This window comes from Erpetoichthys calabaricus, chromosome 17, assembly GCF_900747795.2.
Source record: "Erpetoichthys calabaricus chromosome 17, fErpCal1.3, whole genome shotgun sequence".
Classification (NCBI taxonomy): domain Eukaryota; kingdom Metazoa; phylum Chordata; class Cladistia; order Polypteriformes; family Polypteridae; genus Erpetoichthys; species Erpetoichthys calabaricus.
The window spans coordinates 52,135,479-52,150,463 of NC_041410.2; the positions used below are offsets into that span (position 1 = coordinate 52,135,479).

Below are 14,985 nucleotides of genomic sequence, written 5' to 3' on the forward strand. Positions count from 1 at the left end.
AATTCATGTAGGCCTTTGAGAGTAGGTGATTTGGGGTATACAAAATTCAATGTTTTTGTTTAACATTAATAATTGATATCTGGTGTATTTCTCCTAGTTAGTAACATTCATGGCTCATAGTTTGACATGATAAAAATTATTTATTTATTTATTTATTTATAAAATCTGTGACTGTGAATATTGTTTGTTTATAGAATAATCAGGCAGATCTAGAAAATGCCACAGAGGTGTTGTCTGGATATTTGGAGCGTGATATTTCACAGGATTCCCTACAAGACATAAAACAGAAAGTCCAAGATAAGTATAGGTATGCATATTGCATAGTTTGTAAAATGTATTTTTTTTTTTTTTTTTTACAAATTCTTGTAAGTTTTTAATTTTTTTTTTCTAGCTACTTCCAGTTAAGTCTAATGTTATATTTTGTGTTTTCATTTTGTTTCATGTGTTATATTCAGACTTTATTGTAGTTGCTGAATCATTAATGTTTTCATTTTGGCAAGTTGTTTTTTTTCCTTTCAGCTTCTTTAATTTAAAGTTCCTATATGGCTAAACCACAGTGTGATCCAACTGGAAATGTTATCTTTAGCACAGTATTCTGCAGCATATAACCAGCAATAAAATATTTGACCCATTATTACAATGCAGAAAAAAATACTATGTCACTTCAGTACTTCATGCTTAAGAATATCCACAAAATAAATACAGCATTTCATCTACAAAATATTTGTTCTGTTTATCTTAGATAGATAGATAGATAGATAGATAGATAGATAGATAGATAGATAGATAGATAGATAGATAGATAGATAGATAGATAGATACTTTATTAATCCCAGGGGGAAATTCACATATTCCAGCAGCAAAAATATTAAATTAAAGAGTAATAAAAAATGCAGATAAAAAAACAGACAATAACTTGAATAATGTTCAACGTTTACCCCCTCTGGTGGAATTGAAGAGTCGCATAGTTTGGGGGAGGAATGATCTTCTCAGTCTGTCAGTGGAGCAGGGACAGTGACAGCAGTCTGTCACTGAAACTGCTCCTCTGTCTGGAGATGACACTGTTTAATGGATGTAGTGGATTCTCCATAATTGATAGGAGCCTGCTGAGTGCCCGTTGCTCTGCTACGGATGTCAGACCGTCCAGCTCTATGCCAACAATAGAGCCTGCCTTCCTCACCAGTTTGTCCAGGCGTGAGGCATCCTTCTTCTTAATGCTGCCTCCCCAGCACACCACTGCGTAGAAGAGGGCACTCGCCACAACCATCTGATAGAACATCTGCAGCATCTTACTGCAGATGTTGAAGGATGCCAGTCTTCTAAGGAAGTACAGGCGGCTCTGTCCTTTCTTGCACAGAGAATCAGTATTGGCAGTCCAGTCTAATTTATCGTCCAGCTGCACTCCTAGGTATTTATAGGTCTGCACCCTCTGCAGTATGAAATGGTTTATATAAAAGTATCCTAAATTGTTGTTCTCGCCTGTGTGTGTCATTCATGTAGTCAGAAATAAACATAATTTCATAGTCAAGATGAAAAACAATCTTGGTTAATATTTGTTAACCACAGGCAGGGAACAATCAGAAAACCCAAAGTATTTTTAGGATGTATCACACTGAAGCAATTCTCCATTTGTTCAAATCAGTGTAACTGTAAGACACTATGATTTTTACATTTCTCAAAATTTTCAGAGTTAATAGAGTTTGGCTTTCACTATGAAACTATTCCTGCGATGAAATTATAGAGCACAATTGTACTATCAGAAGTATATTAAAAAATAAGTAACAGTTGAAACTCAGAGGTCATTTGTTTATAGAAAGCACAATACTTTGATGAAAATCAAAGAAAAGATTTAAATAGCTTTTAAGGGTGACATACTAAAGATGAAACTTGCAAGCTGCAATTCTTAATAAATTTTAAGGTTTTTTTTTTTTTTGCCACAAGACCTAGTTAATATTATTTGACACACTGCTAAATTATACAAACAAATATTTAGTGCATGTCTGAGTTTGCTCCAGATGTTCAAAATTTGTTTAGCACCACTGATGGGACATCCTCAACATAACCTTTTATTCTCTTGGCATATATACTGTATATAGTCTTATTGTATATTAAATCAAATATGTCTTATATTGTTTGATTTATTCCTGGTCAGCTTATACAACTGTTTGCATTTTTTTTTGACGGCTTGGAGTGGACTTTGGTACTGCATTATGTTACTCCTATTATTTAGTAAAGTATTTTGAAAAGAATAGCTGGACACTGATAAAACTGCTAAATTGTTTGCTAGATAATAAGTGTAGTGTGGAACAAGGGCACAGTGGTTAGTGCCACTTGATCATTACCCTGGAGACTAGAGTCCAGTTTCTACCTAATTGCCTATAGATTTTTCATTTTATAAACATGCCTTTTGTTGTAGGAGAAAAGCTTCATGACCATTTAAGCAAGTTAAATAGGCAGCTCAATAATACCATGATGTCCTGTCCATAGCTTATTCCTGCCTTAAGCTCAGTGCTGCTGGGATAGAAGCCAACTTCACGAAACACTAAACCATAATAAGCAGGTTCAGAATGTAAATGAATGCATGGGTGCACCATATTTGAAACTGAAAGAATAAAGTGTCACACTTCCAGGGTCTTGATTTCAAATACCAGCCCAGGTACTCTTTCTGTGCAGTTTACTGCATTCTTGCCATTTTGTCTGGATTTTCACTGGATACTACAGTTTCATACCATATCTAAAATACATGTGGTTGTTGGGTGAATTGTCCCAGGGAAATATAGGTATGTACTTGAGAGGTCTCTATGATATAATAATGTCATACCCAAGGTTGGTTCTTACCTTACACTCTGTGATGGAGACATTGGCTTTTGCTACCCAAAAACTGGAAAACGGGTTTTACACATGGTTCATAAGGCAGGCAGTTAACACTAGAATCCATGAAGCCTACGAAACAACTCGTAATCCAGGGCCACCTTAAATTCCTTTGCACCTCTCCATTAGCGTCTTTTGTTTTGCAAATGTGTTAATCAAAGCAAGCAGCCTGCTATCACATTCCCCCACCGATGCAGCTCAACTCGGGCAAAACGTTCTCCCAGTACAAGTTTGTTTATCTGGGTGTGAGGTACCTGGAGTTGTATAGGGTAAATAATATATTGTTATTGGAGCACATGCATTTAATTTCTGTTCCGTGTCCACAACAATATATGTAAATGTAGGATGACAGTAAATGCAAGGCAAGAAATGTTGAAACAAACTTTTTTCATGTTATAGTACTAATGACAAAATTTTGACATGAAGGGTATAATGAAGTCCAAATATCAAATAAACACTTGGGGCTCTGGCAAAAAGTGCTCCCAACTCAAGGCTCTTTATCTGGGTGTGAGGTGCCTGGAATTGTATAGTGTAAATAATAATTTGTTATTTGGAACATGTGCATTTCATGTGTGTTCCATGTCTACAACGATCTACGTAAATGTAGGATGACATGAAATGCGAGGCAAGAAATGTTGAACACATAGCTAAAACAAACTTTTTTCATGTTATAGTACTAATGACAACATTTTTTTGACATGAAGTGTATAATGTGTGAAGACTTAAGTCCAAATATCAAATAAACACTTTCACAAAAGGTACACGTATAACAAAACGTGCGCTTTTATTCAAGACTATAACTGAAGAAAAAGAAATCTGGTTAGGTTACGACGCTGACATGACCGCTTGGGTGGTGCAGCGGTAAGAACTGCTGGCAGATAGATAATCAGGAGTTTGCCAGTTTGATTCCTTGTGCTTCCTAGAATTACAACAACAACATTTATTTATATAGCACATTTTCATACCAATAATGTAGCTCAAAGTGCTTTACATGATGAAGAAAAGAGAAAAAAAAACAAAGTAAAAATAATAAAAAAAGACAACACTAATTAACATAGAATAAGAGTAAGGTCCGATGGCCAGGGAGGACAGAAAAAACAAAAAAACTCCACAAGGCTGGAGAAAAAAAAATTCTGCAGGGGTTCCAGACCCTGAGACCGCCCAGCCCCCTCTGGGCATTCTACCTAACATAAATGAACATTTGTATTTAGGGTTCTCATGGAAGGACTTGATGATGATGGTCATGTAAACTTCTGGCTTTTAATCCATCAATTTAGGAACATCATGGTGCTTTGATAAGGTGGTGGTGGCGCAGGTCGGCACCACAGAAAACCGGGAAAAGAAACAGAAGAGAGAGTAGGGGTTAGTGAGGATTTTAGAGCCACCATGAATAGTTATGATAATTAATTGAATTTACAGAGCATCAGGATTAAACTAAATTGAAGTTATGAGAAGGCCATGTTAAAGTAATGTGTTTTTAGCAGTTTTTTAAAGTGCTCCACTGTATTAGCCTGGCAAATTCGTATTGACAGGCTATTCCAGATTTTAGGTGCATAACAGCAGAAGGCCTCCTCACCACTTCTTTTAAGTTTAGCTCTTGGAATTCTAAGCAGACACTCATTTGAGGATCTAAGGTTACGATTTGGAATATAAGGTGTCAGACATTCCGTTAGATAGATAGATACATACATACATACATACATACTTTATTAATCCCAAGGGGAAATTCACAAATATATAAGATGAAGCAAGATTATTTAAGGCTTTGTAAACAATAAGCAGTATTTTAAAGTCAATTCTGAATGACACAGGTAACCAGTGTAGTGACATTAAAACTGGAGAAATGTGCTCGGATTTTCTTTTCCTAGTTAGGATTCTATAAGCTGCATTCTGCACTAGTTGCAAACGATTTATGTCTTTTTTGGGTAGTCCTGAGAGGAGTGCGTTACATTAATCTAGTTGACTGAAAACAAAAACGTGAACTAATTTCTCGGCATCTTTCAATGATATAAGAGGTCTAACTTTTACTATGTTTCTTAAGTGAAAAAATGCTGTCCCAGTGATCTGATTAATATGTGATTTAAAATTCAGGTTACAGTCAACAGTTACCCCTAAATTCTTTGCCTCCGTCCTGACTTTTAATCCTAATACATCAAGTTTGTTTCTAATAACCTCATTATATCCATTATTGCCAATTCTGTTTTCTTACTATTCATCCATTTAGAAACACAAGTAAGACATTGTGTTAGTGAAACAACAGAGTCAGGGTCGTCAGGCACTATTGATAAATACAGCTGCGTGTCATCAGCATAGCTGTGGTAACTCACGTTATGCCCCAAGATAACCTGACCTAACAGAAGCATGTAGATCGAAAAGAGCAGCAGACCCAGGATAGAGCCTTGTGGAACACCATATAGAATATCATGTATCTTTGAGTTGTAATTGCCACAACTAACAAAGAATTTTCTACCTGCAAGGTAGGATTAAAACCAACTTAAGACACTGCCAGAGAAGACCACCCATTGACTAAGGCGATTTCTAAGAATATTGTGATCAATGGTGTCAAATGCGGCACTCAGATCTAAGAGGATGAGAACAGATAAATGGCCTCTGTCTGCATTTACCCGGAAGTCATTTACTACTTTAACGAGTGCAGTTTCTGTACTGTGATTTGTTCTAAAACCCGACTGAAACTTATCAGGAATAGCATGTTTATTGAGGTGGTCATTTAGCTGCATAATGACTGACTTATCTAAAATTTTACTTAAGAAAGGCATGTTAGAAGTGGGTCTAAAAGTTTCAAAAGCAGAGGGGTCAAGATTATTTTTTCTTGAGTAGGGGTTAACTACAGCAGTCTTAAGACAGTCTGGGAAGACCCCCGTATCTAATGACAAGTTTACAATGTCAAGAATACTATCAATTAGCACGCCCGATACTTGTTGGTATTGGGTCAAGGACACAGGTGGAGTGTCTCCGCTGAGAAATTATTTTATGTAAATCAGGTAAATCTATCCTGGTGAAAGAATTTAATTTGTTTATAACGGAGTACTGGGGTTTAAGAGGATCCGCAGTGTTGGGGAGATATACTATATTATTTCTAATATCATTAATTTTTTGATTGAAAAATACAGCAATAGCCTCAAGTTTCACTGGAAGTATTTTGGAGGCATTCCTTTGAGTTACCTGGGTTTAGCAGACAATCAATCGTAGAGAATAAGATTCTGGGATTACTAGCATTGTTATTTATAATTCTAGAGAAATAGTAGCGCCTCTCAAGACAGACTGTGTTATTGTATTATGTTATTTTAACCTTCAGTATCTCATAGTGGATAGTTAGTTTTTCTCCATTTACGCTCAGCTCTACGCCATGTTCTCTTTAAATCAGACACTCTTTGGGTCTTACATGGTATAACAATGCTAGAAGATTTTTTAACTGTCTTTTCAGGTGCAATTATGTCAACAGCAGCTCTCACCTTAGTATTACATTTTTCTGCCTTACTATTTACATTATCCTCAGTATTATAGTTAGCACTATAAACGGACTGGTTGCTTAGAATGTTTGTAAATTTTAAAGCTGCTGATGAATCAACGAAGCGTTTTTTTAAAATATGCTTCTCATGAATGTTTTCTATCAATATTTCTATATTAAATAGTAAAAGAAAATGGTCTGATAGACCAATATCAATGATCTGCTTTACATCAACTTTTAGTCCTGTTTTGAGTAGTGAGCTGCTCTTATTGTTACTATTATAGAATAAAAACATATATTTGATTTGAGTCTGTAACAGCCCGTGTAAATTAATGGTACTTGTAAAGGTTAGCGTGTTTTGTTTTTTTTTTATTCAGTTTTTTTTTCTCTCAGTCACGTTCACGCTCCCCCCAATCTGACACTTCTGTTTTCAATAAAGATGTGCTATAACAGAGGTAAACTCGGATGAGGGTTCTACATTGGAGAAAGAGAACAGAAGCCCTCCCTGCAAGAAACGTCCAGTCACACAGAAGAACAACGCAGCTACACCAAGTGTAAAGGCGAAAGATTTCACCGTTTGGATGCAGCAACAGATTGGGCATCATCCTGCAAGTGAATCTGACACACGCATGTCCTTCATCAAAACAGCAGGGCTTACAGTGCTCGCCAAGGTATTGTGCAAAGTTTTGTTTGTGATTATGTTTTATGATGGTCTTTATATAAAAAACATTTATATGTTACTTGTATAAAAGCCAGATCAAATGTTATTTACCTATTTACCTTGATTTATTTACTCTGCTTATCTTCCTACAGTGTAAAGTCACAAGTAGACTGCAGAGCTTCCTGTGTTTGACTGACATGGGCATGCTGACAAAGTACATGTGAAATGCTACTTCAGTACACGAATGACTTTAGCTGCAGGTGGAAGCTCTTGTTGCACTTTACGCATCTGTTGTTATGGTTCTGCCTTTGTCCAGAAATGGTTTCATAAGCTTTATGACCTTTGTCTCAGAAAGTCTTTCTCCCGTGGGACGACTGGGATCTTTTCCTGAATAAAGAGTGACATTGTACATGTACTTTGTCAGCATGCCTATGTCGATCAAACACAGGAAGCTCTGCAGTCTACTTTGACTTTTCGCTGTAGGAAGATAAGTAAATAAATATAGGTAAACAACATTCGATGTGGCTTTTATATAAGTAACATATAAATGTTTTTCATATAAAGACCATCAAGAAACATAATGGTAAACAGAGTTTTGCACGATACCTTGGTTAGCTCGGAATGCCCTACTGTTTTGTTGAAGGACATGCATGTGTCAGATTCAGTGGCAGGATGATGCCCGACCACTTGCTGCATCCAAATAGTGCCATCTTTCGCCCCTTATGCCTGGTGCAACTGAGTTGTTCTTATGTGTGAGCAGACGTTTCTTGCGGGGAGAGCTTAAGTTCTCTTTCTCCAATGTAGAACCCTCATCTGAGTTCACCTCTGTTATAGCATGTCTTTATTTGAAAATTGCAGTGTTAGATTGGGGGGAGCGTGAACGTGACTGAAAGAATAAAACTGAATTAAAAAAAAAAACACTAATCTTTACAAGTACCATAAATTTACACCGGCTGTTAAAGACTCAAGTGAAATGTGTTTTTATTCTGCAATAGTAACAGTAAGAGCAGTTCAATACTCAAAACAGTAATTCTAGTAACCACCCGGAATCAAACCAGCAACCTCTTGATTATGAGTCAGCAGATCTTACCACTGTACCATCCAAGCAGTCATGTCAGCGTCGAATCCTGAACCAATTTCTTTTCCTTCGATTATATTCTTGAATAAAAGCACACTTGTTTTATTATACGTGTACCTTTTATGAAAGTGTTTATTTGATATTTGGACTTAAGTCTTCACACATTATACACTTCATGTCAAAAAATTTTGTCATTAGTACTATAACATGAAAAAAGTTTGTTTTAGCTATGTGTTCAACATTTCTTGCCTCGCATTTCCTGTCATCCTACATTTACGTAGATCATTGTAGACATGGAACACACATGAAATGCATGTGTTCCAAATAACGAAATATTATTTACACTATACAATTCCAGGCACCTCACACCCAGATAAAGAGCCTTGATTGGGAGCATTTTTTGCCCGAGTTGAGCTATGGCGGTGGGGGGATGGGATAGCAGTCTGCTTGCTGCTCGTGTTGATCGACACATTTACAAAACAAAATACACTAATGGAGAGGTACGAAGTAATTTAAGGTGGCCCTGGATTACGAGTTTTGTCCATAGGCTTCAGGGATTCTTGTGTTAATATTTATTGGTGACCCTCAATTTCCACTTTCCACTGATACCAGTATTTAGAACCAGTCTGTGAGTGCCTGGTTCTAAACTTCAAAGAACAGCCTGGTTTTGTCTGGTTTCTGAAGCTATCAGAAAAACAACATAAATTGGCTCTCTGCATGTGCAAGTGTTCCATGCTGTAATGACACTCTTCTTAGCATTGGTTCATACTTTGAGTTCAGTTCTGCCATTATAGGGTGACATGCAAATGAAAAAATTATATACACACACACACACACACACACACACACACATATATATATATAAAACAAAGGTGTTCTATTTTTTTTTTACTATAAACAAGTATGAATTAACAAGAGGTACTGAAGGAAAATTTAAGCAGTCAAAATCAAATGTGTGAGATTAGGAATGGAATCAGTTAAATCTTGAGGGCAGTGAATGGGTTTGGATTCAGCCTCAGCATGTATGGATGGGTTTGGGTTAAAATTTTCACACCTTTACAGAATTCTTCTTGGCACTGTCGTACAACAAGCCACTGTAATTTCTTATACTTCACTGGTATAAAATAGCTTTGGAAAAAGGTGGTGTGATGTAATATACAGTGGTGTGAAAAACTATTTGCCCCCTTCCTGATTTCTTATTCTTTTGCATGTTTGTCACACAAAATGTTTCTGATCATCAAACACATTTAACCATTAGTCAAATATAACACAAGTAAACACAAAATGCAGTTTGTAAATGGTGTTTTTTATTATTTAGGGAGAAAAAAAAATCCAAACCTACATGGCCCTGTGTGAAAAAGTAATTGCCCCCTGAACCTAATAACTGGTTGGGCTACCCTTAGCAGCAATAACTGCAATCAAGCGTTTGCGATAACTTGCAATGAGTCTGTTACAGCGCTCTGGAGGAATTTTGGCCCACTCATCTTTGCAAAATTGTTGTAATTCAGCTTTATTTGAGGGTTTTCTAGCATGAACCGCCTTTTTAAGGTCATGCCATAGCATCTCAATTGGATTCAGGTCAGGATTTTGACTAGGCCACTCCAAAGTCTTCATTTTGTTTTTCTTCAGCCATTCAGAGGTGGATTTGCTGGTGTGTTTTGGGTCATTGTCCTGTTGCAGCACCCAAGATCGCTTCAGCTTGAGTTGACGAACAGATGGCCGGACATTCTCCTTCAGGATTTTTTGGTAGACAGTAGAATTCATGGTTCCATCTATCACAGCAAGCCTTCCAGGTCCTGAAGCAGCAAAACAACCCCAGACCATCACACTACCACCACCATATTTTACTGTTGGTATGATGTTCTTTTTCTGAAATGCTGTGTTCCTTTTACGCCAGATGTAACGGGACATTTGCCTTCCAAAAAGTTCAACTTTTGACTCATCAGTCCACAAGGTATTTTCCCAAAAGTCTTGGCAATCATTGAGATGTTTCTTAGCAAAATTGAGACGAGCCCTAATGTTCTTTTTGCTTAACAGTGGTTTGCGTCTTGGAAATCTGCCATGCAGGCCGTTTTTGCCCAGTCTCTTTCTTATGGTGGAGTCGTGAACACTGACCTTAATTGAGGCAAGTGAGGCCTGCAGTTCTTTAGACGTTGTCCTGGGGTCTTTTGTGACCTCTCGGATGAGTCGTCTCTGTGCTCTTGGGGTAATTTTGGTCGGCCGGCCACTCCTGGGAAGGTTCACCACTGTTCCATGTTTTTGCCATTTGTGGATAATGGCTCTCACTGTGGTTCGCTGGAGTCCCAAAGCTTTAGAAATGGCTTTATAACCTTTACCAGACTGACAGATCTCAATTACTTCTGTTCTCATTTGTTCCTGAATTTCTTTGGATCTTGGCATGATGTCTAGCTTTTGAGGTGCTTTTGGTCTACTTCTCTGTGTCAGGCAGCTCCTATTTAAGTGATTTCTTGATTGAAACAGGTGTGGCAGTAATCAGGCCTGGGGGTGGCTACGGAAATTGAACTCAGGTGTGATACACCACAGTTAGGTTATTTTTTAACAAGGGGGCAATTACTTTTTCACACAGGGCCATGTAGGTTTGGATTTTTTTTCTCCCTAAATAATAAAAACCATTATTTAAAAACTGCATTTTGTGTTTACTTGTGTTATATTTGACTAATGGTTAAATGTGTTTGATGATCAGAAACATTTTGTGTGACAAACATGCAAAAGAATAAGAAATCAGGATGGGGGCAAATAGTTTTTCACACCACTGTATGCCATCTCACTATTCTAAGCTCTCATCTAGCTCCACAATATGGCCATACCACAGGTGGTTGTTTATTTATTTTGGCTTTAGGAAACCCTCGTACACACTCACAATAACTTGACTTGTCTTTCTGGCACCTTGTTTTTTCTTTTATTATCTTTGGGAACTACTTTTTATACCGTCCTGTAGTAACAATGTGACCTTCTAGCGATTTAGAATGTTCTTTGTGCTCTTTGATTTTAATATACAAGGCTTTGTCATTTAAAGTATCAGCTTCAATCACTATAATGAAAAAAAAATTAAAAATTATGGCAGTATAAGGATAATTTGTGGGGAAAGAAACAGGGCTCCTCAATATAGTTGCTCTCCAATCAAAGTTAATTTTAGTTGTATTTAGTATGTCTGAGATTTGTACATATGTTATTAAAACTAACACTGGAGATTATGATCTGATCAAACTTTAGCCAATACCACATGCCCAAGGAAGTTGAGTTGGGGCTGTAACAGTTACTGAACATATGCATCTAAGTGACTCTGTATTTAGTGCACAATAATTCTATTCAAAACACAATGTATGAACAAAGCCATCTTATGTTTCTTGATGTCTTATGAATTAAATTACCCATATTTAATTCTTGTTTAACGAATTTCCAAATGAAAGGCTACTCATTCAGAGCTAGCATTTAAGTTCCATCATAAGGTTTACTTCTGGTCTGTTGGTTATTGAATAGGTAAATCGTTCTGTGGTTTACAAGTATCTCCAAGCCAACTTTTGCTATTTGTGTTACATCACAAACAGTTTGATAGTGCTGAATGTGTAGATACTGGCATGTAAAAGTCAAATAAATAAATGGAGCTTCTGTTCTTTAAGTTTAGCTTCATGTTAAATTTCAAGTGTTAATTTTATTAAATCTAAAGACATATGTAACATCCTAAGTAACACCAGCAACTAGAAATCTATATATCCAAATAATGTTTGCTGGCTTTACCCTAGCAACAAGGGTGCCCAAGCAGCATTGGCCTCAGAACCTAACGCACAAAGCAATAATGATATTTGCTCTTGTACCCTGCTCATGTTATCTCAACAAATAGAAGTGATGATTTTTTCTGAACTCTTCAGGACCTGTGAAGTTATTTTCCGTTACATGGATTGTACATACTGGATAGAAGTTCACTTACCTTAGATAAACTCTTCTAAAGAATTCCAATTTGACATAGACACGACATGTGATATTAGGTTTTAAAACAGATCTGGAACTGTAGTGGAAATATCATAAGCCATGCCAAAAAAAAAAGGCAATATGGCACTTTATTTTACAACACTAAAATGACTGGAACAGCCCAAGCAGAGGACAACAGCTTTACTCTGCCTTTATTGTACATCTTCTCTATCTGCTTCTGAATGATTTTCTTTTTCTTCTTAGTGACATCCTTCATGCTCTATGATGGTAAAAAAAAATTCTACCTTTACATGAACAACTGTAATTTTATTAAATAGGTGTAGATTTTACATGTCTGCTCTATACCAAGTGCACTTTGCAGTGAAATTATTTTTTCCCAGTAGGGAGTTCCCACAACATATGCTTTTACCACCAATGTAACACCAGCCGAAGCATAAATTACAGAAAAGCAATTTGTTATGCCAGTGTCATTTAAATTAAGTTACAGTATATGCAGATGGCCATATTTAATGTATTCAATCTTGTTCCTTATAGATACTGTGAGAGTCGGCGAAGAGTGTTGTTACAACATGTGCATGAAGGCTATGAGAAAGACCTTTGGGAATATATCGAAGATTGAAGATAACTCCGCTTACAATGAACTTTTGGAGATTAACTTTACCAACTAGAATGCTGATGCAATTAAACTCAGTGTCACACATTGTTGACACTGCTGGTCTGCTACCCAATCTTGCATCTTTTTTGTTTTGTTTAATGGAAAGTTTAAGTAAATTATATTGTAATAAAACAGTAGTTACAAAACAACAGGATACAAATTGTATAACAGTATTGTAAGCGGCAGAGTGGAGAATGTGAGAAGACACTGAAAAAACCCTCCAAGCTTGTAACCTAGCTTCCATATTCAAAATGAAGCCTTTTTGTTCCCATTTTATTTTTGTATGTGTAGGAAATGGATTTACATTTTGTTTTCAGAACAGCTTTCAATGTTCGATTTACCATGTATGTTGTACATGGTTTTAAACCCCTTTCAGTTGGTGAATGTTGATTGGCTAATGACAAGGACACATTTAAGGGGTAAATATTTGTATATGACTTACAGACAACAAAAGAAAAAAAATCAGTATTTTTCAAATTGTAAATAATGCATATGCATGGAGAGTTAAAGAGCAAGTGTGGCACGTGTTTGCATAATTTTTAAATTACAAAAAAATATTTATTCTTTAAAAATCTTCAAGATGATGTATATTTGCTGTGTAATTTCTTAAATTGTTTCCTCCCTTTTAAAACCTGATTCTTTTCATGTTAACATTGTGTCTAAGCGGAAGTATGGGTACAAGTCAGAGCATAATGGGTATGCACTCCCTGTTTTCTCCTTTAGCATTTCTGGTCCTTCAGAAGTGTTTGGGATGGAAAGCTTTCAGACTTTGTCTTTCTTAAAACAGCATCTGTGTTAGTTACACTATTCCTGGTATTGCAAATACCATCATGACCTAGACGAGGAGTGTGTTTTAATGTCTTTTATAAGGGTGTATTAATATAGTTTCCTAAAATTTAACAAAATATATGCAAAATCTCAGGCTTTTTAAAGTCATCCTACAGCAATTATCATTGCAATTGTAAAAGACCTTTTAAAGATTTAACTCATTCAGACATCTGAAAGTGAATACAGAATTTTTTAGTAAGGACATTTTAAGTCCAACTTAAATGAAGTGCAACTAATATCAAATAATGTGTAAGTTTTTATGCAGAAATTGTGTGTATCTACAGCGATGGTTTAAAGATTCTGTAGTACTGACTGCAAAAAAGAAAAAAGATTATACTACAAAGATAAGCTGAAGTTTTACAATGAAAGAACTAATGGTATTAGGGTCAATAACATCATTTTTCTCTTTTTATGCTGCTTTTTTTCAAACATTTCACCATGGTGTTAAGAATCGTAATGCTTAAACTGGCTGCACAAAAGTTAACCTATTTAAGAAATAGTTATTACCCTTGTTCTGTACAAATCCCTTGGACACACCATGTAATGGAAGTGATGATCAAGAACTTCTGTTTGCTTCGTACCAAAAATGAAGCATTTTATTTCAAACAATTTTTTGAAGACAATAGTTGCAGCCTCTTTGTCACAGTTTTAATTTTAGAACTGTCCGTTTAAATTAATTTTCCAATAATATGCCTCAGTGATTTTTTTCTTTTTTTAAATTTTGACAGCTCTGTCACTTTCTACAGAGCAGTAGTCTGAATTACTCTGTAAAAAATACAGATGATTTGGGTTTGTTTGCATGAGTGATGAAAGTGAGAGATGGAGAATGTGTGTTTATGTATGAGTGAGTTTCAATATATATGTATATAAATATATATATATATATATATATATATATATATATATATATATATATATATATATATAGATATAAATATACATATATATATATATATAGATATATATAAATTTTTTTTCTCGGTTTTTGAGAGAAAAACAAAACTTTTTGAGAAAGGAAAGCCTCAAACTTAGTGGTTTAATATGTTAAAATATTAAAATAAATCTTGAAAATAGTGAAACTATTTGACTGTACTATAAAAATAAACATTATGTAAAATAAATGTTGCTTAATAGTCTTCTAAACCAATCCTTTTTTGAGGCATTACAGTGAGGAAAAATATTTTGTTTTTGGTTGTGCTTTTCTCTTACTGAATACCTGAGAATATAATTCATATTTTTTTCATTCTAAAAGAGAAAAAATAGTCATGTTATGACTCAGGAATATATGCTTCGTGATACCAGTTCATTGTGGATTTAATAACAGATAGTACTTTATTTGTCCCAAGGGGAAATTTAGCTTTTTCATTTGGACACACAAACATTTTATATGTCGTCAAAGGTATAAAATCATTAATTTCAAACTTTGTACTGATTTTCTTATTGTTTGGCTTAAAGCTCATGATCATAGGCTT

General features: G+C 35.6%; 1 protein-coding gene across 1 annotated transcript in view; it reads left to right on the plus strand.

Moving 5' to 3' along the window:
• arih1 (ariadne ubiquitin-conjugating enzyme E2 binding protein homolog 1 (Drosophila)) overlaps window positions 1-14,368 on the plus strand; it is a 245,209-nt gene extending 230,841 nt beyond the window's left edge. Inside the window, exons 13-14 of the mRNA XM_028823941.2 lie at window positions 195-307; window positions 12,565-14,368. Coding sequence (XP_028679774.1) covers window positions 195-307; window positions 12,565-12,649 — 198 coding nt within the window. The 3' untranslated portion in view covers window positions 12,650-14,368. The remainder of the gene's footprint in view (window positions 1-194; window positions 308-12,564) is intronic.
• Window positions 14,369-14,985: the final 617 nt, after the last annotated feature.